Source organism: Castor canadensis, chromosome 1 (genome assembly GCF_047511655.1).
Source record: "Castor canadensis chromosome 1, mCasCan1.hap1v2, whole genome shotgun sequence".
Taxonomy (NCBI): Eukaryota; Metazoa; Chordata; class Mammalia; order Rodentia; family Castoridae; genus Castor; species Castor canadensis.
Genome location: NC_133386.1, coordinates 197,139,241 through 197,165,145, shown reverse-complemented (window position 1 = coordinate 197,165,145; position 25,905 = coordinate 197,139,241). Strand labels below are relative to the sequence as shown.

Here is a 25,905-nt window from a genome sequence, read left to right as displayed (position 1 = left end):
ATGTGTATACAGAAAGAGAACAGCCATAAACCTGCAGGGACAAGGACCATTTTCTGGAGAATGTGCACAGAAGTTGAATTCAGAATTAAATGAACACTAAAGTCAGTCCCAACTCCCTCAGACTCACTTGTAAGCACCTGCTTTTGGGCTCTGCCACAAGAAGATGACTTTCCAACTCTAAGCAGAATAGGATCTAGTAACAAGAAGTGAACTTCAGTACCATCAGCAAAATGGAAAAATAGGAAGCCTCAGCTTCTTATTCTCCCATGAAGACTGAATTAACAATATATTGACTAAATTGCCTTTGTGAAAACTCAACAAACTAGCTAGCAAGCTGTAGCACCCTAGGTGAAGCGTAAATCCAGAAAGAGCTGGATCAAAGTGGGTTGAAAATCCCTATCTTTTTACTAATTCTAGCCCCTCTCCCAGTCTGGCACTGTGATTGGAAAAAACCCAACTCTGAGTTTTGGTCTCAAGAAGGTAAAATGAATGGACCATGAATCAAACACTCCAGATTTTAGAGGGATTGCCAAGGAGACAGTTTTTTGTCTCATGTTACGCATAGTGTTGACAGGAATTGGCATGGTTCTTATGTTGAGGTTCACTGAGAACAGGGTGAGCCCAACAGTTTCAGCACTAGAGAGACTGTAGTACCAGAAACAGGCGCCAGCAGCACAGAGACTTAACTTCTAGAGAAGCAGACAAACCACTTTAACTGGAAAATTGTAGAAAACAAGCACAAAAAAGATGCATCCCAAAAAGTTTTGAGGATACGCAGAATGTCTAATTATGCTGATTGCTGCTTCCTCTATACAAAGCTAATCTATAATGACTGAAGGAGGTTGGTGTTTTATCTAACGCCCAAATTTCAGTAAAAGATCAGAAGCATACAGAGAAATAGGAAAACATGGCTTAACCAAAAGGACAAGATAAATCTCCAGAAACCAATACCCAAGAAATGTAAATCTATAAAGTACCACCTGCTACAGCACAAAGGAGCAAGTTAAAGGCAGTTGGTCACCTTTCTCAAAGCTTGACTCAGTTTTGAGAGTCCATTGCATATCCCCATGCCAACCTGCTCAACCCAAGGTGACCATTTCATCACATGGGGATTGTTATAAACTAGCACCTACTCTGATTAAAAGATATTTGCACACTTGGGGTCTTTTTAGAGTTACTTACAATACTCAAGAGGTGTAAGTAACAAAAATGTCTACTGATAGATGAATAAATGAAATGTGGTACCTACATAAAATGGTACATTAGTCACTCTTACAAAAGAAAGAAATCCTGTCACATGCTACAACATAAAAGGGGCTTCATAGCATCATGCTAAATGAAACAAATGAGTCTCTCTCAACACACACACATACACCCAAAATACTGTAAGATTCCCATCACAAGAAGTATTGCAAGTAGTCACAATTCATGAAAGAGAAAGTACAATGGTACTTGTCAGGGGGCAGGGAAGGGTGAAAATAGGGATTTTTAGTTTAATGGGTATACAGTTTTAGCTTTGCAAGATGAAAAAAGTTCTAGACATCTGCTATACAACAATATGACTAAAACTAATACTATTGCACTGTACACTTAAATGGTTAACATGCAAAATTATATGTACTTTTAATACCATTAAAGTTTTAAAATGTAAAAATCAAGAATCCAATTTGATTTCAAGAAAATAATGCTGATTCTTCACAGACATGAAAAAAATGTTCCTTAATTAGTGGTTCTGTGGATGAAGTGAGGGGATTTTGCTCCTTCTCTATTGGGGGATATTCATCAATATTTGGTGACAATTCTGCATGTCATGCGTAGGGTGGGTTGCTACTAGTATGCAATGGGTAGAGGCCAGGTCATCTTTCAAGCATCCTATAATATGCAAAACAGTCCTTTATAAGAAATTATTTCTCCAAAATGTTTCCAGTAACTTTTTAAAAGAAATCCTGTCCTAGATTGATAATTAGAATGGGTTATTACTGTATCAGTCATTTCCCTCCTGGTTAGATTAGTGGAGCTCAGATTCTGAGAGCAACTGAGAATATAAAGGCAGAAGGGTACTAAGCTGAGAGTGTAGGGCAGAAGCCTTTTGCTGAGAGATAGAGATTACCAACCCCCCAAAAATATGAGAAGGAGAGATGAGAGAGAAACAGAGACAGTTTTGTGGGGAGAGGGATAGGGCAGGTGTGGGGGGTAGACTGTAAGTAGACTGCTATGTAAGATTCTGTGCTAAGCACCTTACATGTGCTATCTCAGATAATTCTTTAAACTTCTCTAAAATTGTTTAAAATTATTACAGTACAAAGAGGAAAACTTGGGTGAGCAGATTTAGTGGTATTTTAGCGAATTCTTCTGGAAGGGAAGTGGGTGTGGTTGTCCCTAAAAGGGGCCAAGCTTCTTCACTGTCAAAGCTCAGGAGGACAGCTGCACCCTTCTAACCCATGGGACTCTGTGACAGAGCTAAGGGTTCAGGGCACAATGGAAAAGTGACTGAAGACACCCTTGAGAAGCAGAAGGGTCACCAGGAGACCAGGAGAGGGGCAGGTAGAGGTTTATCTGCCTGGCTCCCACAAATTTCATGAGTGTATGGTACAGACTGAGAACTTCCTCTAGTTTTCCTGTCTGATACATTGAAGTCATCTTCCAAAGAACACCCATGCAGAATTTGAAGGGCCACAGGGACTCTCTATCTTCATGAAACCATGCCAACCATTGAATTTTCTCAGGTGCTGCCATCTGTTCTTCCCCCTGTTTTACCAGTTCTCTAGAAGGGCCCTACTTTTCTGAGGGCAAAAGTCTATTATTTATCAATATTACAGTTATTAATTACATATTATTGAGTGCTCCTTAGATGCAGTGTAGGTCTTTCATAAGCATTTTTTCTCAGTTTCATTTCAATTTTCCAGTGTTGGTGCTGTTCTCTATTTAACATAGAAAACTGAGGCTCCAAGAACACAGTTTTGTCCAAAAACATGGAGTAGTAAGGAAAGGAGTAGCAATTCACTTATAAAGCTGCATGATTGGCACATTCTCCCAGGTGGTTTTATTAGTGATTTTTCTGAGGTTCCTAAGAGTTAACAAAAAAGGAAGTGCAGGCATATTTCACAAAGCTGCCATCTGTTAAGTATCATATCCTGTGTAGCAGCAAACACTGAGCTAAAGAAAGACTAGTGACATTCAAAGATCAGAAGAAGAACTTACTGATTGGACTTGGAGAACCTTTGGGGTGCAGATATTGGAAGCCCAGCTGGGACCACGGAACGGTCCACATGTCCAGGTAGGCAGTGTTAAAAGACTTTTTCTCTGCTTGCCACTCTCTTATTGTGACTGGATTGCACAGGTAATTCACTGAAGTTCCTTGAAAGATGAGACAGTAGAGCATTTCAGAATTAGAATAAGCAAAGGGCTGTCTTCCAAGTGCATGGTCTTTGTGAATTCCTCACTTGTGGCCACATAACTAATGGGAGCACAGCTCTTGTCTCTTCAAATGCTCCCAGGCTATTTGCCAACTGGGAAGACCATGGACTGAGAATGGTGAAGAGAACAGAGATCCAAGCTGAGATCAGTAAGTAATTCCACAAGTGTCTTGGTCATTATGACTAACAAGTGGAGAGTACTGGCCTAGAACCTAGATTTCTTATACCACCACATGTAGCTGCTTCTTCAGACAGAATAGACTCAGACACAGGCTGCCAGCAGCAGGTGGGAAAGTAGGAAGAGGTAGCTTATCTGGAGAATTGTGCAAGAGCTCTAGACTTAGAGATATCTGGGGTCCAGCACCCAGCTGTATGGACATGGCTGGCTAATAATGATAACTTTAAATATTTCCTCAACCTTATGCCATGCATTATGTGAAGTGTGTATTGTTTCCATTCATAATGTAAACTTTTGATTGTGAATTTCCTTAACTATTACGTGTATTTACTAACTAATTTACTAACAGGAAAGATTGTTGTATGGAATAAAAGTAAACAAGATAATGTTTCAGAAATATGATAAAATAGCTATAATCAATGCTATTAGGTATTAATATTAGACAAACTATGTGTAGGGTTCAATAGTGTGAGTGGCACAGAACCTGAAAAGGAAAAGTTTGAAAGATGAATCCTGACCATATTTCATAGGATAACTTGAAGATTAAATTCATGGGAGTGCAGTTGTGATAGCTATGAATGGAATGAAAGACTGGTCATTATATGCTGCAAGTTTTATGTGGCCACTTGCCTATGAACATTGGTACCTATCAAGATTCATGCTGTTGACTTCCTTTGAGTTGTTCAATGTCTATAATCAGTAGCCCATGTTATACATTTTTGAAAAATCAAGTTTTTACGTTTTTCACTTCTCCATGCTACTAGTTTATTTTCCTACAGGACAGGCCAAGTCTGGACTAATGAGCAAGTCTGGATTTAGGAACTAGAATCTGGCTGCATGGTACTTTATAAGAGCTAAATTTATTCTCTCTTCCAGCATTGGTGGCACCATCATGATATCACAAATCATGGCGGGGGAGACTGTCACAGTGATCACACCAAATGGAATCAACTTTCCCCAAACAGAACAACCTCAATCCACCCACCAGATGCAAGATAGCCTGAAGAAACGTCTGAAGGCTGAGATCAAAATTATAGGGGTAAATCCAATTCAGAGCACATGGGGCAGGGTGGGAGGCAGAAAGAAGAGATGTTGTCTATCTTGGGAACAGAGATTCTTTGTGAGTGCGGAGACCATTATACTGAGCCATAGGGACTGCAAGGTAACCAGAAGGCCAGTAGAAGCCACTTGGAGAGCTGTTGAAATCTTCCCCAGTACTTTTCCACAGGATGGAAAATGTTTTTTTCCCTTATCTTGAATATGAGTGATTGCATTTTTTCACCTTCTTGTTTTTTGCATTTTTGCATTATAGTTCTTTAGATTTTCTTTAGATCAGAAGTAGCGATAAAAGTTACTATATATATATATCTTTAAAGGAAATTTTTCCCTGTAAATTACTGGGAAACAGAGGTGATGTTAACCCTTTGCTTATCACTTTTTCCTCATCCAGAATTTATAGAAGAGATTATTAGATAAAAGGAAGAGGGGATAAAGTACCTAGCTAGGGCTGGGAGGAAAATATTTCTGGTTTTGAAAGTTGTCCCTACATTAACACTTGTTAGGCTCAGGTAACATACGATTTACAAAACTGCTTGAAAAATGTGAGTCTCTGAGGTGAAGTTGGATGCCAGGAAGGAAAATTTTACTTCTTCAGATACAGCTTCAAGATCCTCAGGCTAGGAACATAGACTGAAGAGGCCATAGTGTTGACATCAAAATGCCATTTTCAGAAGACTTTGGAGGAATCCAAGCAGAACCTGGATATAAATCCAAGCATGGATATAAGTGGGGTTTGTTAAAAGTTAGGGAAAGGGAAATACAAATGGAGCATGGTAGGGCACAGGTGGTGCTTCTGCTCTTCAGGTGTTTTTAAAACCCACACTAACCCATGGGGAGGGCAGACACAGGAGGTTCCCACTCAACAATGAACTGAGTGGGGAGGGGCATGGGCAGTTCCCAGCCAGGTGAAGGGGGTCTGAGCCATTCCCAGACAACCTACCTGAGCCTCCAGCTTTTCCCCTGCCTCAATTCCTCCTGAGAGACAATATTCCAAATAATTCTTTTGGGAGGGTTGTTGAAGTGGGGTCAGTCCATCTTCAGTATCTGCTTTGAACTGTCAAGGAGCAGCAGACCCTATCCTGTTTTTTCCCCTTGGGGCTTATTTGGACACAAGGTGTCTGAATTATTGTCCAGCATAGTTAAGGTTCCTCATGGAGATCAGGGTTGCTCATAGAGACCGTGTATATTTATAGAGATCAATAGCTTTGTTGCCTCATGATTTGGGTCTGAAAGGCTTTTATTCTGGAAGAGATAAATTTGGTTTAGAAGGCATGACCTGAACATGAACAATGATAGGAGCATCAGTAGGGACCCTTCCAGGTGTGTCAGGAAGGATAAAGTAATTTTGAAATGTAACAGAGAGTTTTATGTTTCCTTTGCCTATTGGTGTTTAAATCTGTAGCTATTTTTTAACTTTTAGATGGCACTCTATTTTGGACTGTCATTATAGTGGGCATTTAAGGGTTGACTACATCAGGGAACAGGTGTACCGGGGACAGGTGTAAGGCCAATTAGAGAGTAAACATCAGTGGGTCAGTTTTGTTCAGAAAGAAGACTCACTGAATCCCTAAGCAGAAATTAGATATCATGGAAAGTTATATTGCCTTTTTTTAAACAGAAGGCCTTGGCCAAACACATGACTGCCTTTTGCCAGAAGCCTAAAATGCTTCCATATTAGAGCACATGTGTAAGAGCTACTTTTTACAATCTCCCGGCTTCGGTTACTTTGAGAGGTCTGGCATAATTGACTCCATCTGCATCTGGAGAAGTCCCCTTATTTGTGCAGTCCTCTTGAACTGTCTCATGTGGCTGAATGCCACTTGTTTCTCTGAGAAGTTGGTGGGTTGCTGATTGCTCAGGGGTTACATCTTAAACTCTTAAACTGTTTCTCTGAATAGTTGTCTCTGAAGATTTTGCAAGTTTTGCAGTTTTGTTCCTCATGGCAGGAGTGCTTTTCCCAGAAAGTCATATTTTGCCCCACAGAGGAGGGGAAGAAACACATCAAACAGATCAGAAGTCAGTGCCAATGTGACCTTTGTAGCCAAATTAAGTAAAAAAAAGTCTCTTAGTCTGGGCCTTATTAAATCTAATTGTTTGTCTTATAGGAGGTGTACTGACACCTTTAAATTTCTGTAAAGTGTTAGCAGGTAATAGCTCTAAAGTTTTCACAAGAAAAATACAGTATGATCCCAGTTCTTAAGAATGTCTGTCCTGCTTGATAGATAAGTACTTGTCAGAGTCATAGGATCAGAACTGTAGTGACAAAACTTAAAGTAACCATGGTTAAGTACAATTTAAACCTTGAATTTTGGTTAGGTAAAGTAACACGTGAATGGCTGTCAGTATTGTCAATACAGTACCGACAATTAAAAACCCTAACTTTCCAATGGTTAGGGGAAGGCAGTACTAGTAATTTTAAATAGACCTGTTCTGATGCTCAGTTGTATATTCTGTATATTATTTAGTTATTGTCAGATAAACATTGTTCAGGTAAACAAATGTTTACCTGTCAGGCAGACGTCAAGCCTAAATGGCAGAACTTTTAGCATTTGTCATAAAAAGCAGAAATGTCAAAGACCTTATTAGATAGAATGTACCTTTAAAAAAAGAACTGTAGCTATTTACAAGTATACATTTTTATAAGGCACTAGCAGTTTTAGAGCCATTTAAAATTATTTTTACTTAGTTTAAACTTAGCTTTTTGTGTTATCCAAAAAATACCTCAGGATTTTTGGCAGGATGTAAAGAATAGTAAATAGTTTTAAATGGGCTATATAGAGAGCTAGTCATCTTATTTTTGATTAGTAGGATCAAAGCATCTCCCAATACTTAAGGATACAGCAAAGTGGATATGTTGGCTTCCCCTGTGCTGGTTGGTGGAAAGAGAGAGGGAAAAGAGGGGAAAAATCCATTCACCCCTCTACCCCTTCATGAGAGCTCCTGAATAGAATTCCCTATGCTGGCTGGTAGAGAGTGAAAGAAGGAAAACGAAAGGAGGAAAGTTGCCCTTTCATAGGGATCTTTCTAGATTCACAAAGTGCCCTTTTTGAACCTTCTGAAAGCCTCAACACAACCTGTTGATTGTTACAAGGGAAACATCTTAATATGAACGTTTTATACAACAGTACAAAATTAATAATCAAATAATAAACCAATTAAGATTAATGTCTCAAATAATTAGATACAGAAACAGAGATAAGGGGGTAAGCATAAAGATAGGATACTCAATGACTGAGGCCCATGTCTTGGATGTTGTTAAGAAATTATATTCTAGACTGTTGATGTTAGCTAACAGAATGACTTGGGACACATAGCAGAGTTTTTCTTGACCTGCATATAGTCTCTGGAGCCCAAAAATAACAAACTCAGTCCTTAGAAGTTAATGACACATATAATTTGGTGCTTTAGGATTAATTACATTTTTTTAGACTCCTAAAAACTTAAAGTTTTATCATTACATCTGGAGGGTGAGCTTTTGCTTAGTTTTGGTAAAATTTTGTATCAGCCAGTAGCACCAAAAGATCTTAATAGTTATTTTGATAAGACAGAAAGCCATTTTTAAAATATACATTAGTACCTTAAATCTTGAGCTTAGAAAACTCTCTAGGCAAACTTCAGACTATTGCCAACCCAATCACACATATGTAAACTTACAAGCTTTAAGACCTTAATTTGTATCTTGAAATAACCTTTGTAAAAACCTGAATTTAGATAACACTGTCTTTAATAAAACTCTTACTGACCTTATATCTTAAAAGACTTAGGAAGAAAATTGAATTAAGCCATCTTTTTAATGATAGCAATCTATAAGAACACATGGGTCAATAAACCTAATTATAAAAGAGTTAAATGCATACTCTAGCTTCTCTTCAGATCTCATAAATCTTTTGCCTTTTAAGAGTTAAATGCATATTGAATTACACTCATGATAGAATGAAACAGATTATTGTTTATATATATTAGTTTTAAGGCAGAAACTAGTTAGGCCTAGTTGGAATCAGAATTTTTGATAACTTTTGAGACAGTTGTATACATTAACTTTATAAAAGCAGCTTGAGAACCATCCTAAATACATCAAAATGCACATCTACATGTGCATACTGAGCTCAAAAAAATAAAAATTAAGTGATCACAATTTGTAGAAGACAAAGACATACACAGAAAACACACAATGACACACAAAGCAATCACATTAATTTAGAGTGCACTCTTATTAAACAAACCATTTCTTTATCAATATCTTTAGTAGATTAGTCAGCTAGATTCCTAAGTAGTTCACAACAGATCTCCAATTCAAACACTCCACCCTTTGTCCAATCCTTAACAGATCAATACAGTAAAAACAACACACATAAAAACTATATTAATCTAGAGAATTTTAACCGCAAGTTAGTTATAGTTTTCCTAGAGGATGCCAAGATGATGTCACCCATGAGTTTCCTATTCCTAGGTAGTGGCAAGATGGTGTTGAACACGTGGTGGCTTCATCATGGTGGCAGCATTCCCTGTGACCACATGGTCTCTCCAAAGGGGCTTTCAAATGGAACACAAAGACATGTTACATGCAACATACAGGCTCAAAATAGAAATCTCTTATAGGAATGAAAGACAACTCCCCACCTGAGAGACAGGTTAATCGTCCTAATGAAAAGGCCAAGTAGTAGAAGCAAACTAAGGTGGGATTTAAAAGGTTTTGTTGCCTCCTTGGATGTGACATTACTTGATAGTTTTGGAGAATTAGTCATAGGTTGTAGAACTTTTTTTCTTTGAACTTTATGTCCTGTCTTTTAGTTTTAAAGGCTTATCTAAATTTAGGATTACTGGGGCTAGGGCACATGGCAGTAAACCTTTAAACTCTGCTATTGTTCAGTTTATTCTGGGTGTTTAGAATTACATGCTGGACTTCCTCTTAAAGGGGCTTCGTTATTCTAGAAAACCAAGAATCCAAACCCTGTAAAACCTAGACATTTACATGTCTACAGTTTGGAACTGACCTTAAGCAAGTTTAGAATCTGACATTCTACTTTGAGCCAAGAAGACAAAATTTTAAAATAAAAATAATTAATTGTTAAGAATAAAATTTCTAATTAAATTGCCTATTTAAAATACCCACATATAAGGACCTTTTCTTTTTAACCTTTTGGCTGCAAGTAAGCCTAATTTTACCAGCAGAAACTTAAGTTAGAATGTTTTAAAATGCTTATTGTATATTGCATTTTAGAATAACAATTATGATGGACAGTATTAATTAGTACCATTAATTTCTCCTTATCTCAAGTATATATTTAAAACTTGTATTTTAGTTTAAAAAATGACATCTTATTAATAAGTTCCCCCTTTTAATTTTGCCTTTAGAGTAAGTGAATTTTAAATAAATTGCAATTTTGTTATAGATATACTTTATGGGTGACCAATGTCAAATCCTTAATTAAATGGCACTGTTTTTAATTTTAGAAAACATACTTAAGGGAATTTAAATGCATTTAACATTTAAAGGCAGTAACACGGCAGCAGTAATAAAAACCAAAGCTTTTAGAACTCTTACAAGCTTATGAAGATGGTGCTGGTTCCCCCAAATAGACTTGATTTTTTTTATTGACCAAGTGTTAGTTACTTTGTATTAAAAAATATAATTTTAGCCCTGTAAACTTTTGTATAGCACTCAAATGAAATAAATTTTATAAACAATTATCCTGATAAAACACAAAATCTCTCCTATAATACAGTTTTTAGCAAGTATTATTAAGAGCAGAGTGTCTTTAAGATAGAATTAGCTTAAGTTAACTAACTAGCTTTAAGTTAGTTTACTAAATTTTGGTTTTAGGAAATTATGTAATTTTTAAAATTATAGCCATATTAGTTATATTTTGTTACCTTTTGAACACTGAGGTTTCGTGCCTTTTACAAAGTAATTTAACCCTTTTTTAAAACCTCCATTAATCTCTTTTAATGTTAGCCAGCTAGCCAGAGCCCAGACACTATCATAGGGAGTTTTAAAGTTAGCCATTACTCTAAAGCCAGCAGTAATCTATATTAGCAAAATGAAAGACCCAAAGCTAGGAGCACACTAGGACTCTGAAACAGAAATTTTCCATCAATTAGAGCAGGAACCTGGTTTTGGGGCATGCAGCTTCCTCCTGCCACTTTTGTTGCCATGGGGCTGGGGAGCCATGTGAGGCATGGCTAAGGAGAGCACATGCGCTCACAGTAGGCTGCTGGGCTATTGTCCATCTTGTCCCCAGTGCCCTGAGGCTCCCTGGCTTTCCCACTGGTGGAAGCAAAGCAGCAGTGCTTTTGTGCTCTCCTCTTCCAGCCAGCTCAGGCACTGGAAGCCTTCCAGCTGATGAGTGCTGGGCAGAAGCTGCTGGCATGGCCAGAGGGTCTGTGTGTGTCCACCACTTCCCTAGTCACAGTCCCTGTGTGTTACTGCTGCATGGCTGACTAGCTGGGGCCTGAGCACTGGCCTGCTAAGAAGCAAGCCATGTGTTTGTGCCCTTCCCATACCAAGTGAGTGGCATCTCCAGTAGTGCTGAGGAGTAAATGCCTCTCATTCTCTCTCTAAAACCACTGGTTAAGGGAGAGACAAAGAAAAGGAAAGAAAACAAGAGAAAAGAAAACAAGAAAAGCAGCTCAAGGCATCTTAATTGTCCCTGGCCATGTGGTGGTTAGAGACCTTAGAGTGTGATCTCCCACAGTGCAACTATTATCCCCAAAGGAAAGGGTGGGAAGGGGGTATATGGGATAGAAAGAAAGAAAGAAAAGCATGTTGCAGCTTAAGGCAGCCTGGCCTGCCCATTTTCCAGGAGTCCCAAGGCATGTGCGGCGAGTGTGCATTGGGCAGAGAGACACTGCCACCCACCTCTGCAATGCCACCTGCATGGAGGCCTGCCTGTTGGGCAGACAACGCTGGGTCCAAACCTGGAATTTCCCAGCTACTTTCCCTGAGTACAGAGCTAAGCCCATTCCCTTGGCAGTGCAGAAGTAAAGACAGTGAAAAGAATGAGAGTGACCCTCTAAAATGTTGACTGCAAACCAGTGTTTTAAGAAGACCTTGGCTCTTGCATTCCAGCATGGAAGAATCCAGGAAGAATGTATAGGTGTAAATGAGATTTTTTTTTAAGTTAGGGAAAGGGGAATAGAAAGGAAGCACGGTGGGGCACAGGAGTAGTCCTCTGGCCAAGAGAACAAGTTTCTGCTCTTCAGGTGCTTTTAAAACCTACACTAACCCACGGGAAGGGCAGATCCATAAGATTCCCATCCAATAATGAACAAGTGAGGAGGGACATAGGTAGTTCCCAGCCAGCTGATGGTGGTCTGGGCCATCCCTGGGCAACCTACATGAGCCCCAAACTTTTCCTACTTCTAGCTTGCCTCAATAGGTCTGATCTGAGAGCCAGGCTTCATATTTTTATGTCCTGTGAGTTGAGGGACATATGGGGTGGGGCTCCACATTTCCAGTGCTCAAGGTTTTCAGATGTCCCCTGTTCCCACAAGAGGCAGAAGAAGAGTTACTATCCATGGACTCAGAAATCCTAGCACTTGCCCTTTGCAAGGAGCAAGGGTTATGAACAACCCATGGTTTGAGAAGCAGAAATCTCTCAAGGCTGCTGAGTACTTGCCAGATGGCCTGAGGCAGTAGTTTTATGTGACAGAAAATTATCCTCTTCAAAATGAATTTTCATGTCTCACTGTAGAGTGAGATCCTCACTAGGATCTTCTAGAAGGTAATAATGCATAAGTGCCATGGGAAAGGTGGAAAGCCCCTGTCTTTACAAATGCCATTTTTAACCTTCAACTTCCTTCCTCTCCAAACAGGCGATCCAGATCATGTGTGGTGTGATGGTGTTGAGTTTGGGGATCACTTTGGGATCTGGTCCCTTCTCTCCACATTTTACCCCAATGTTTTCTGTCCTGATAAAATCTGGTTACCCATTCGTAGGATCCTTGTGTGTAAGTAGAGTTTTGAGGAGAGCAGGGTGGGGAAGGGAGAGGCCAAAAATAGTACTGTAGACTTTTCACCTATGACTTTACTTCATTTGCCAGGAGCTAGGAGTCAGTGATACAACTCTATCTTTTGAGTGTGTAGCCTAATGGTCTGAGTATGTGGGGGAGTGGGGGAAGCTGCTCCATTTAGTATCTATTCTTATCTGGTTCAAGTAAACATTTATTTTTAAGATCATCTTATTTTTCACCATATCATCTTGAACTATGATGAAATTAGTGTATCCATGAGAAAGGATACAGGTAGGAGAGGACCTTTCTGTATAGCACCATGAGCACCACTGAAGGACCTTGAGAATTCTCATAGAGAAACCTCACAGATGTTTGTAGGAAACATGGAGGAAGGAGGTCTTCTATCTCTGAGAGTTTTTCTTCATTGAAGGCACCCATGGTGGTCTGAGCAGCTGTCTGTTTCAGTGGTGGGTTGGGAATTCCTCTGAAACATCCCCATGTCTGGGAGTCAGGGAGAACTGGTGGTCCTTTTCTAGACCATGGTATTCCTGTAGATTGATGTGTACCTTTCTCACAAGTAAGGTTTCTTTCTGAGATGCTTTTCACAATAACATGACTATTTTGCTTTTTTCATATATTTCTTTGACATATCCAGAAGTTCATCTTTTACTTGTTTGGTCCATTTTGTTTCCTTTATTAACTAAAGTTAATGTTTTAATTGATCCCATAAGTTTTCCCCAAATATCCTTCTGTTCCATGGTCCATTAAAGGACACTACATTACTCTTAGTTATTCTGTGTCCTTGGGCCCCTGAGACTTCCTCATTTAGACTTTCTTAGGCTTTCCTTGTCCCTGATGGTTTTGAAAATTTCTGAGTTACACTGTCAAGGACTTTTGTATGTAATGTTCCCAAATTTGAGTTTATCTGACATTTTTCTCATACTTAAATGAGAGTGATGAATTTTTAGGTGAAGATGATAATGATGATGTGCCATTCTTCTGGGATCACAGAGGTCCTTAACCCGAAAGAGCTCAAGGCAGGAATGAACAAGACAAGACAAGACACATATCCAGAGGGCCAGCAGGCTGATGACCAACTGGAATAATTTTATTTTTCTCACCCAGCTTTATACAAAAGAGGAACAGACTTAAACATCAAAAACACACTGACCTATTTACAACCTTTCTTTGTTTTCCACCCTGCATTATTACTGCCAGTGTCCTTGACTAAGTATAAACTTCTTTTTAGTCAAGGGAAACCATTTAGTGTTCTTCCCACCATGATAGAGGCACGGTGCACCTGCAGATTCCGACCTTGTCTGAAAGATGCTAAGCCACAGCGACCTTGTCAGACTGTGGCTTTTGGTTCCCAACACCATTCTATCAGGTCACACTATCAATATCATAACACTGATAGAGTTACCATTCTTTATGGGAAACAGATGGCATTTTTCAGATCCTCTGCTGTAACTTACTTCCCCTTCCACCTTCCATACTACACTCTTTGGAAGCACAGCCCATATTGGAAAAACATCCCATTCTCTTTTGTTTTGTTTTAAGACCAATCATTTATTTATATAGAAAAGACACTTAATTTGGGGACTTTTGGAACCATTTCTTTTTCATTTTCAAAGAATTTTTTGTTGCTTAGCTTCCCTAAATCTATTAGATTATGAAGACTTCAGAGAGTGTAAGTAATTTGATTTCTGAACATAGTCTTAAAGATTTCATGCCACCCAGCCTCATGCTTCCTTTTGTGGGGCCATCAATTAAAACCATGTCTCTGTTTTCCATATGTTACCATTTCCCATTATTTTCTTTCAAAGAACTAATATGAAGCCCTTCAAATTCTTTCAAAAATTTGAAACAGGAAGGATCACTTCCAAACTCATTTTAGGAGGCCAGCATTATCTTGATACCAAAGCCAGACAAGGATGCTTCAAGAAAAGAAAGCTACAGGTCCAAACCCTGAGATAATAGATCCAAAACTCTTCAGCAAAATAACATGACATTGTGGGCAGCAGCACATTAGAAAGATAGTTCAACAGGGTCAAGTTAAGTTTATCTCAGGAATATAAGCATAATGTAACAAATGCAAATCAGTAAAGGCAACACACTATAGTCATGAAAGTAAGGATAAAAACCATGTGATCATCTCCCATTCTTTTCTTTCTCCAAATCTTTGGTTCATGTTTCCTAAAGAACAACTGGCTCTAAAATTTTCTTCTTTCATTAAAAGAAGTTGCTTTCTGGCATTTAAGGTCCTTGTGTTTTATATTGGGATAAACTTCTGGTCATACCTGCTTTTCCTCATGCTTTCTGAAAGTTATATGGGCAAAAGGGACAAATGCATGTATTTAAATGCATCATACATCCCTAGTCATTTATTCTCCAGGACTTTTCCCATGGGAATTTCTTTATACCCTTGATGACAAAATTGTATCTACTCTGTACATTGAAATGAGAACTGACAATGTTTTCCTCTTTTCTGAGTAGTTTATCATCTCTGGGTCTGTATCAATCATCACAGAGAAGATGTCAAACAAGCATTTGGTGAGTATAAAAACCATAACCCACTACCAATGCATCAAAATGAAACTTAGAATTCCTCAGGGTCAAGCTGGGCTAATAAGTTTATTTGGAAATTAAATTCCAGAACAGCTATTTGTATAGTTAGGAGCTAATTCTGAATCCTCCATAAACCTATCCAGAGCACAATCCTCCAATGATAGCCTGTATTAAATCAAAGTCTGTATCCAGGGTATTGTATTACACTCTAAATCAGTGCCCAGGAATCTCAAGGAAAAATTCAGTTTACTTGTAGTGCTGTTTTGTATGGAATAGACTTTGAAATGTAGCTCTTCAATCTTGAAGCTCATGTTTGCTTGTGAGTTTACTGTATAGTCCCAAATGTCAAAATCCTTGAGAAAACCCAAATAACGTTATGTTGATGTGAGGATTTATCTCTCATTCTTTCATTTGTCATACCTGAATGCTAGTGGTTTTGTTGGGGTTGAGTGTAAACTTTTGAATCCTAAAAGTTTCACTCATTATTTGTACTGGCCAAGAAATCAACTTTACCTCCCTTTAACTCTTTCCAGAGGAAACCTGAATTGGAAGTCACAGGGAGGGAAAGCTGGATTATAGGAAGAAGTTTCTGTGACTTGTAAAGATTAGTCTAGTCTTCACTTAATTCATATACTTCAAAGGGCTATGTAGAGAGTCATGTGAGAGCATTCTATTCATATGATGCAATAGCACAGGAACTCAGTTTGGAAGGTCTGACTATACATGTCTCCCAAACCCAGGGGAATGAGAAAATGCTCAGGAAAATGCTAGCACCTCTCTTTGGTTCTTCAGGAATTAGACCTTGTTATTGTGAACTCCCACCTAGAGTCTGACTCACTAACTAGTGCTGTCAGAATGGAAATGCAATGTATCTGTTTTGTTTAACAGGGTAGCTACATATGCTGTTGATAAGTTGAAATGTGGTACTGAAACTGAGAAGCTAACTGCTGGGTAGTCTATAAGATTTATTTATAGGGAATTACCCTATAGGCTACCATATATATATATATATATATAAAATACCCTAATGTATGGCTATTTCAGTGTGCCCTGGAGCCTATCTACCTATACTTGAGCTTTAAAAATGACCTTAGCTCAATTCTCCTCTTCTGTGAGTTGGGGGATAAGGGAAGTGATTCCCTTCATTTCAGAAATGTAGAAATCAGACCCAATGTGGGAAATTAAACTGAGGAAGTTAGTACTCAAGGCAACTGAGAAAGCCAAGAAAAATTTAGCCCTATAACTTCAGTTTCCTGAGTTACTTCTATCTTTCACTATTTCCCACACATGGCATCATCCTTCCATCTGTGTCTAGAACTCTGCCCGCACCCATCCACCCGTGACCTTGGAAACGGCCAGCCATATGCTTGTCCACACTCTGGGGTCTGCCTGAGACTGAGAACCATGCCTGCGCACATCTTTGGGTGACCATGCTTTTGAGAGAGGTAGTGCTAGAAGAAGTGAACTGCTTCACCTGCCTGTTCTGTGTGACTAAAACTTCCATGGGGTGTTTCTGTATGAATTAGTTAGTTTTATATTACTATGAAGGTTCATTTGGGCTCACATTTTGTTGTTTTGGTGCATGGTTGGGTGAACTCATTGCTTCCAGACCTGTCGTGAGGCAGTGTACCATGGTGGGGAGCATGTGGTAGAACAATCATTTGCAATACAGAAGCAGGGAAGAAAAGTGAAAGAAGGGTCCCCAAATCCCCCTTCAGGGACACTCCTCTGATGATCCAAGACCTCATCAGGCCTCACATCTTAAATGTTCTACTGTCTCATAGTAGCATCAACCTGGGGATTAAACTTTAATGCATGGGCCAGTTGGGGACATGTAACAAAGCTATAGCACTGAGTGAGTTAAGGGAAAGGGAAATATCTGATTTCTAGCACCCAAGTCTTTGACCACACTGTTTTGGGGAATTTTTTTAGGCAGAGAATCCTGGGGACCCACTGCCAGTCTAGGGTAAAGATTTTAGGAGGGGAATATTTTCTGCCACATCATTGAATTCTTGTCTAGGGTTGGAGGGTGTTTAATCTATTCACTCACCCAGTCACAATTTACCATCTAGGTTCAGATTTTTCTAGATACTAATGTGGCCCACAGAAATAAGTAATGAATCTTAGACCTTCTAAGATAGAAAACACAAGGAATTATTGCAATGCTCTGACAAGCAAAGAGATGCTTGTTGATCTTTACTCAGCATTTCTTTTGCAGGTTCGTAGCAGTCTGGCCATGAGCAGCCTGAGTGCTGTGTTTGCTATAATGGGTTTCATTATCCTCTGTGTCAACCTGTCTTCTTTGGGTTCTGCATCACAGCTGTGTGACCTTAGCAAACTGGCTCAGCCAACCACATATTATAGTTATGACTATTATCATAACCGTTATGCCAGGGGCTGCCTCATTGCCACAGCCAGCCTGAATGTAAGTATTTCTCCCAATTTTGTAAGTTTATGAAAGCTATGATTTCTTCCAATCCCTTCTTTTGAAAATCCCTCTAATCTTTTGGATTTGGACATCTAGGGGAAGGCCTGGGCTGTGTGAAGGGGAAAGGAAGCTGTGAACATGAAATTAAGGGCTATAATAAGGGGTCACATAATAAGAGGGTAGAATTGAATATTAAATTTCAAATAAGGTTAATGATGGAAACTAAAACTTATTGTTGGTAGAGGTTCTTAATAATCAAAATTCAATTTTAGAAGCATAAAGCATGAGTTTGGCAAATCAAGAATCTTGGTACATGGAGTGGTGAATTAAGAGAGGCCATCATAGGGATAGGAGTTGTAGCTCAACAGTAGAACACTTGCATCACACGTGCAACACACAGGGTTCCTTGATGCCCCTCATGACAAAAAGAAAAAGAAAGGAGTTAAGAAAGAGGGAAGGAATTAAAGAAAGAAATTAAGGAAAAAAGAAAAAGGAAGGAAGGAATTAAGAAAGAAGGAAGGAATAAATAAATTAAGAAAGAAAGAAAAGCAAAGAAGGAGGGGAGGAGGGAAGGAAGGAAAAAAGAAAGAAAGAAAGGGAGAAAGAGTGGAAAAAAAGGCAGACGTGGTGGAAAGAACTAGATAATCAGGAAATTGCAACAAGGAAACTAAGAATCCTGGCATGTGTGTGGTATGTGGGTGAACTTTGTCAGAGCAAATATCTGGTCCATCACTGAGAAATGGAGTGCTCTCCATTTCTGGAGGTTGGAGGTCCCGGCCTCTTTCCAGTGGAGGAGCACTGATCATGTACAAAGGCAAGTTGATTGTTGTTTTTTCATTACACCCTAAAGAAATGGAATTGACAAGTTAGGAGATAAATACAGGGAAGTGGAGAATAGTAACTGATAATGACTACAAGGAAAGAAGGAAAGTAATGAAGTTTGACCAAAGAAATATTATATCTTAAGCTGGCACAGTGAAGGGCTGGTCAGCAACTGAGAGAAAAGCAGGCAGTAAAGAGGCTGAAGAATATTGTTCTGCAGTCATGAAAGTAAGATAAATCAGACATAGCTGGAGGATGGCAAGACAGTAAAGTCTGGTTGAGCTCATTCATTTCTCCATTCCTCATAAAGCTGGCCCCAGGTCTTTTCTGTCAGTTAATGAAATCATAATGAGAAAAAGTAGATGAAAATGAGATTGATAGTCATTGGAATAAATTAACACATGGCAAAAGGAAGCTTGACTTTGGGAAAAATCCTGGAGAGTTGAGGAGGAATTTGAGTGGTAGGCACAGTATGAATGCATGGTGGGATATTTTTTCATTGTAAGAGAGACTGAGTTGGACTAATTTGCTAGGACAATGTCTAGATAATACAATCGAGTTTCATCTCCTCTTGAAATGTGTGTAAGTGAACTAGACATTTATGCAATAACATTATGTCCCTCTTCTACCAAGTGGCCTACACAAAGGACGACTCAGGACAGAAGTGGTAGAACCTGTGCACTTAGTGTTAAGCCTTTTTTAAGTTGATTAGATTTGTTAGAAACTGTGGAAGTTTGCTGCCTTGATTGTTTCCTCCTCTTACAAAGAAAGTCACTAAGAAAGTCCAAAGAAACATATCCAGAGAATTACACACACATACACACACACACTCACCAGCACTCACATCTGTCAATAATAAACTTTACAAAGATTTGCACACTCAAATACTCACTGATGCACACGAATCTCTGAGAAGGAGATTGTATTATGCACATTTGATAAGTGAGAATACAGAAGCCAGAAAAACAGAGTTGCTTATCTAGGATCACATGAAGCAGTAAAGTTGAAGCTAGAATGGGGCTGTTGACTCAGTCCAGGGAGTTATTCCATCACTCCTCTTAATGCGCCTGGGATTGCCTTTCTCAGAGGGGTAAGAATATAGGGAACAAAATGGTTTAGTTGATTTAGTTATTCCTTATCACTCCTCTTCCTCTCAAGGGAATTGATGAGGATTGATTTAAGCCAATTGCTGTCTTGAAAGGAGCAGGTTTTCCTTCCAGATGTTGTCCTTATGTTACTTTCTGATGGTGGACGTGGTCTTCATCTTACAGTCACCTCCTAGCCAAGCAGGAAGGCTCGGTTGATTCAAACACCACCAATCTCTTACCTCTTGGATTGTAGGGTGTCATATCTGTGATGCTGATCTGCACCTTCCTGGAGCTTGTTCTGGCTGTGCTCACTGCTCTGCTCTGGTGGAAGCAGGCTAGCTGCAGTGTCCCTGGGGTAAGTATGCTATGGCCTCTCTGAAACTTGCCTGATGTTTCTCTGGGATGTGTTGAGCTTTGCCACCAAGAATAACAGAAGGAACAACATGTCAGCATGATATGGACATGAGAGGTGGTTTTAATGGTGATAGAAGACAGGTAAACGAGGGAAGCTATGACAGTTGAGTGACTAGTTGAACTTAAGAAATCACCTATTTCATTCCTCCCATTGCACAAACATCGGAACTGAGGTACTGGGAGGCTAACTGTCTTTCCTAGCACTGTGCTGAGGTTGTGCCTGTGTTCAGGACACTAGAACCTGGTTGCTTCCCTTCTATGTGGGAACAGATGTTGCCACAGCAATTTGTGTCTTTTTTTATTTGGTAAAAGATGTTTACATATGTGGATGGGTCCAGTCAATTTTCTGCTCTGGTTTGCCTTACTTGTGACCTTAAAATTCCTATTTGTCTCAAAAGTTGTTAAAGAAATATTGTTGAATTAAATTACCTGAGTGCTGCTTTACCACCTCTGTGAGCCCATGACTCCATTTAGCCAAATTAAAAAGTTTTGCTTTATCCAAAAATTTAATTATAGAGAGCAGAATGAATGCTATATGGTGAACAGCAATTTTTGAAAAAGTTAATGATGTATTACACTCATCTTGGGAAAAGCCAGGAAATCTGTGTGAAAAGATGAAGGCAATTGTATCAATATACACATTCACTTGAACCTGAATGAAATCTGAAAACTAACACATGTTCTTTCTTCTAGAGTGTGCATTTCCTGTCTCAGAGCTCCAAGAATGAATTCAGCTCACCCTCAAAGGAACTTTCCAGTCCTGCATATGAAGAATTATTGAATCCTTAAGAATAAAAAAGAAGAACACATTCAGCAGAAAGTCTACCTTTAGGATAATGTAGACCACCTAACTATCACAAGAGAGTAATGTTTAGTTGTTTCTGTAGTGTAGTGGTTATCACACTCGCCTCATACAAGAGAGTAATGTTTGAATTTCCTAAGGTGTAGGTTGTTTATACAATGAATATCAAAAATTGCTGAATATATGTTTTTATGTGTTCACTGATGTTCTCTCTCTCTCTCTCACTTTTTTTTTTTTTGGTAACACTGGGGCTTGGACTCATGGCCTCATACTTCCTAGGCAGATGCTCTGCCACTTGAGCCATTCTCCCAACCCTTTTGCTTTAGTTTGTTTTGGGGGCTGGCCTTGATTCTCTTACCTTTAGCTGGGATTGCAGGTGTGAACCACCATGCCTGACTTGTTTTTGAGATAGGGTGTTGATAATTTATTTTTGTCCAGGCTGACCTCAAACCACAATCCTCCTGCTCACCTCCCAAGCAGTTCAGATTATGGAAGCAAACTACCTCCTCAGGCCTTCAGTGTGGTTCTCTTGGTTTGTTTGACCTTGGTTTCAGCAAAAATACATGCCTATAAATTCTCATTTACTAGACTGGCCAGAGTCTCAGACATTACTTAGAATGATTCAGTGGATCTTGGTGACACAAAGGGGTAACATTTTCTTGTACTCCTTTAGTGGCAAGGGGAGTTAACTGGTTTGTTGCAGAAATCAGAATCCCTTATGAGTGACAGTACTCTTTTATTACACACATTTCACCCAGTGCAAGTCCTTACAATGAAGTCTAAAGATCTATACAGGTAGATGGCTTCAAAATAAAGTTTTTATGGGATTGCATAATACTTGACAATTTCTTTTGTTATTTTTCCTTCACACACAGAGTAACTTCAAATGTAAATATGAAGTACTTTTTACTACCAAAAGAAGCACAGAAAAGTGAGCCAGGAGTATATATTGGTTATTAAATGACATCATTTTTTTCTAATTTCAGAACAGGAACAATTGTTAAATTATAAATGTTACAGCTACTGTTCACTGTTACAGCTACTGTGTGAGTACGTACCTGTGAACTCACACACACACACACACACACACACACACACACACACACACACACAATTTCTCCTATTTCTTTACCTATTGTAAATTGTGCCTATGTGGTTGGAGGAAATGTCAACAAAGCAAAGACGTGTGTTAAACTGAATCTGAATAAACACTGAATGTTTTGCAATACATTTTGGGTACCAGGCAGTTTACTTGATTATACAGTTACTAGTATGAATAAGATATAGTTCTTGCCTTCAAGAAATTTATAGTATAATAAGGAAAGTGCCCATGACAATAAAATTAGGGACATATTGTACATTAAATTCTATTTGAATCCAGAATAAAGTACAGTTTTTCTTCTGAAAAGAATGTAGGATTAAGAGAGGAAGAAACACACACACACATGCACATACACACACACACACACACACACACACACACACACAGAAAGAGAACAAGAGAGAGAGAGAGAGAGAGAGGGAATGCTTCTTTGAGACTCCCTAGTGTCAATCACATGATACTATTCTCATGTCCCAGGGGTGACTATCATGTGGAAAACACACTTGGTGCATTTATCTACTGCATTCCTACTCTAGCTTCACTCCTCACTATCTGACAACATTTTACATAATTAGATGACTTAGAAAAAAGTCATAGGAAGACATAAATTACCAAAAGTTACCACTAAACCAGCACTACAGAAGATACTCATAGGAATCCTACACACAAGAGAGGAAGATAAATGTAAACATGAAAATACTGGAAAAAATAAATCTCACCAGATAAGTACATAAGCAAATGAAGAGTAGAAAAGAATCAAGCATTGGGAAAAAAATGGCAGGAATTATCACTTATCTTTCAATATTAACAACCAGTCTTCCAATCAAAAGACATAGAATGTTGAGTTGGGTTAAACAGCAAGACTCAGCCATTTGTTGACTATAAGAAATGCATTTAAACAATAGCAAATATGAATGATTCTGTAACAGTGAAGAAATGGAAACCATATTTAAAAACCTTCTCAGCAAATAAAGCTCAGACCCAGATAGCTTCATTGGTGAATTAATTTTAATATTTAAAGAAAAAATAGCAACCATTTATGAGCTCATGCACAAAAAAGAGGAGGAGGGAATACTTCAAACTTATTCTATGATGTTAGTATCCTGACATCAAACACAGACAGAGACAGTTTAAAAAAAGAAAGTCATGGATAAACATGACTGGTGATGAATTTTATATTCTTCTGAGGTGACTGCAGTCATATAAAATGGCCATTCTGCTAGTATCTTCTTCATTACAGTGTCAGTCATAATTTGGGTGAGGGATATTCCATTTGGGACTTGTCTGTCTTCCTGTAAGCAAATCTGATACTGCCAGTACCTGTCATCCTTCTGGGTTTAGTAGGCTTTGACCATCTATAGTACAACAGATGGTATCTTGACATTTTTCCTTTTCTTAGTGTTTATGATTCCCTTCTTTAATTCACTCTCATAAATCCTCAGGATCCATTTTAAAGGTATAGCCAATTTATTTTCCCAATTTAGTATATGTTGCCTAGGTTGTTTTGTTGGAGCACCACCTGCTGGTGCTTTTTCTAAACAGTAACACTAAAAATACATATTTTTTTGAGGATAACACTTTTAATGTTAAGGATAAAAGAAGCATTATATATTATTCAGGCAAAAATCAGATAAGTTACAAAGATATATACCTTTTCCATTTATCTTTAGTGATTGTACTAGGGTAGAAAAATACAACTTTTATTAGTCAGTTTACCTTCAAATAATATTATACTAATTAGTACATGTATTAAAAATCATTATACTCTTAATTGCTACCTATTTATTGTGCTACTAGTTTTATTTATTTCACTTTCACATATGCTACTAGTCCAAAATAGTAAAAATCCAATAATATTTTTGGTTTAGTCATTTATTAATTAAATATAATTAAAACAGTCTTTTATATTTAGCTTTTTAAAAAAATCACAATTGCAAATCGTGACTCATTGTTGGGCTAAAGACAGCCCAACAGCAAGGGGTCCAGAAAGATCAGGCTTCTACAGAATGAGCAATGTCATGGGTACTAGTGGGACTGTAGAAGTCATTCCAACAAACAGGATTCAAAGCCTCTAGTGGGACAAGCAGCCACTTCTGGTTACACAGCAAACTGATAAGCACACAGCAAACTACATAAGCGAATTTCCTTATGAAGAATTTTTGGATGTAAGTGATTTTTAGTTCTTTAGATATGTCAGAAGAAATATGGAAAGTTAAAGGGTCTTTCATTATATTTGTGATGAATTATGTTATACTAGTTCCAAAGATTAGGTGTAAATGAACTAAAAAATGTGTAATACACTAAGGTCAAATATCATGACTTGAAGGTATTCTAGGCTCCCAGAGATAAAATGGAATTTTCTCCCAGATACATCCTCATGAGACAGTTTCTGCCCATGCCACTTGGTAAACAAGCATAAAAATTTAGAATCTTATACTTCTGATTATTTCCAAAGAACAATGAAGGTAGTGAAGACTCAATAAGACTCATGATCTTGAGACAGAGGGAAAGAAGTTTTTTTTAATCTTTTATTCATATGTGCATACAATGTTTGGGTCATTTCTCTTTACTTCCCCCTGGCACCCTCCTTTTCCCCCTGCCCCCTTCCTCTCCTTCCCTACCCCCCTCACTTCCAGGCAGAAACTGGTTTGTCCTTATCTCTAATTTTGTTTAATAGAGAGTTAAGCAATAATAAGGACCAAGGGTTTTTGCTAGTTGAGAAAAGGATAGCTATAGAAAGAGTTCCTCTCATTGCTTTCATGTACATATGTGTTACATTCTAAGTTGATTCTCCTAGAACTAACCTTTCCTTTAGTTCCTGGTCCCCTTCTCCTGTTGGCCTCTGTCATTTTAAAGTTTCTGCATTAGGTTCTTTGCATTGAGAACAGCAAATGCTATCATTTTTTTGGGGTTTCTTACCTATCCTCATACCTCCCTTGAATGCTCTTGCCTTATCATGTGACCAAAGTCCAATCCACTTGTTGTGTTTGCCCTTGATCTAAAGTCCGCATATGAGTAAGAACATATGATTTTTGGTCTTCTGAACCTGGCCAGCCCCGCACAGGATGATGTTCTCCAGTTCCATCCATTTACTTGTGAATGATAAAATTTCATTCTTCATCATGGCCGAGTAGAATTCCATTGTGTATAAATACCACATTTTCTTAATCCATTCGTCGGTATTGGGGCATCTTGGCTGTTTCCATAACTTGGCTATTGTGAATAGTGCTTTGATAAACATGGGTGTGCAGGTGCCTCTGACGTAACCTGTGTCACATTCCTTTGGGTATATCCCCAGGTGTGGTATTGCTGGATCATATGGCAGGTCTATGTTTAGATTTTTAAGGAGCCTCCAAATTTTTTACAGAGTGGTTGTGCTAGTTTACATTCCCACCAGCAGTGTAAGAGGGTTCCTTTTTCTCCACATCCTTGCCAACACCTGTTGTTGGTGGTGTTGCTAATGGTGAATATTCTAACAGGGATGAGGTGAAATCTTAGTGTGGTTTTGATTTGCATTTCCTTTATGACCAGGGATGGTGAGCATTTTATCATGTGTTTTTTGGCCATTTGAATTTCTTCTTTTGAGAAAGTTCTGTTTAGCTCAGTTGCCCATTTCTTTATTGCTTCATTGATTTTGGGGGAGTTTAGTTTTTTTGAGCTCCTTGTATATTCTGGTTATCATTCCTTTGCCTGATGTGTAGCTGGCAAATATTTTCTCCCACTCTGTGGGTGGTCTCTTCAGTGTAGAGACCATTTCTTTTGTTGTACAGAACCTTTTAAATTTTATGTAGTCCCATTTGTCCATCCTTTCTCTTAATTGCTGAGCTGCTGGGGTTCTATTGAGGAAGTTCTTGCCTATACCTATTGCTTCCAGAGTATTCCCTGCTCTTTTCTGTACTAACTTCAGAGTTTCAGGTGTGATATTTAGGTCCTTGATCCATTTTGAGTTGGTACTAGTACAGGGTAATGAACATGGATCTACTTTCAGTTTTTTGAAGACAGATAACCACTTTTCCCAGCAACATTTGTTGAAGAGGCTGTCTTTTCTCCATGGTATGTTCTTGGTACCTTTGTC

At 38.6% G+C, this 25,905-nt stretch overlaps 1 protein-coding gene across 2 annotated transcripts; it reads left to right on the top strand.

Annotated features, from left to right (window-relative positions):
* The first annotated feature begins 3,117 nt into the window (after positions 1-3,117).
* Positions 3,118-20,928, top strand: Ms4a6a (membrane spanning 4-domains A6A). 2 transcript variants are annotated; one of them, XM_020183752.2, is made up of 7 exons: positions 3,118-3,277; positions 4,471-4,633; positions 12,469-12,603; positions 15,103-15,159; positions 17,393-17,599; positions 19,766-19,867; positions 20,620-20,928. In XM_020183752.2, exons 1-7 carry the CDS (start codon positions 3,270-3,272, stop codon positions 20,713-20,715), a joined length of 768 nt encoding a protein of 255 aa, XP_020039341.2. In that variant the 5' UTR covers positions 3,118-3,269; the 3' UTR covers positions 20,716-20,928. The 2 variants fall into 2 exon arrangements, with proteins under 2 accessions (XP_020039341.2, XP_020039342.2); XM_020183753.2 differs by lacking the exon at positions 12,469-12,603.
* The last annotated feature ends 4,977 nt before the right edge of the window (positions 20,929-25,905 follow it).

Coding starts and splice junctions, on each gene's coding strand:
- Ms4a6a (XM_020183752.2), top strand. Junction 4,634..12,468: donor CTGAGATCAAAATTATAGGG/GTAAATCCAATT, acceptor CTCTCCAAACAG/GCGATCCAGATCATGTGTGG. Junction 19,868..20,619: donor CTAGCTGCAGTGTCCCTGGG/GTAAGTATGCTA, acceptor TCTTTCTTCTAG/AGTGTGCATTTCCTGTCTCA.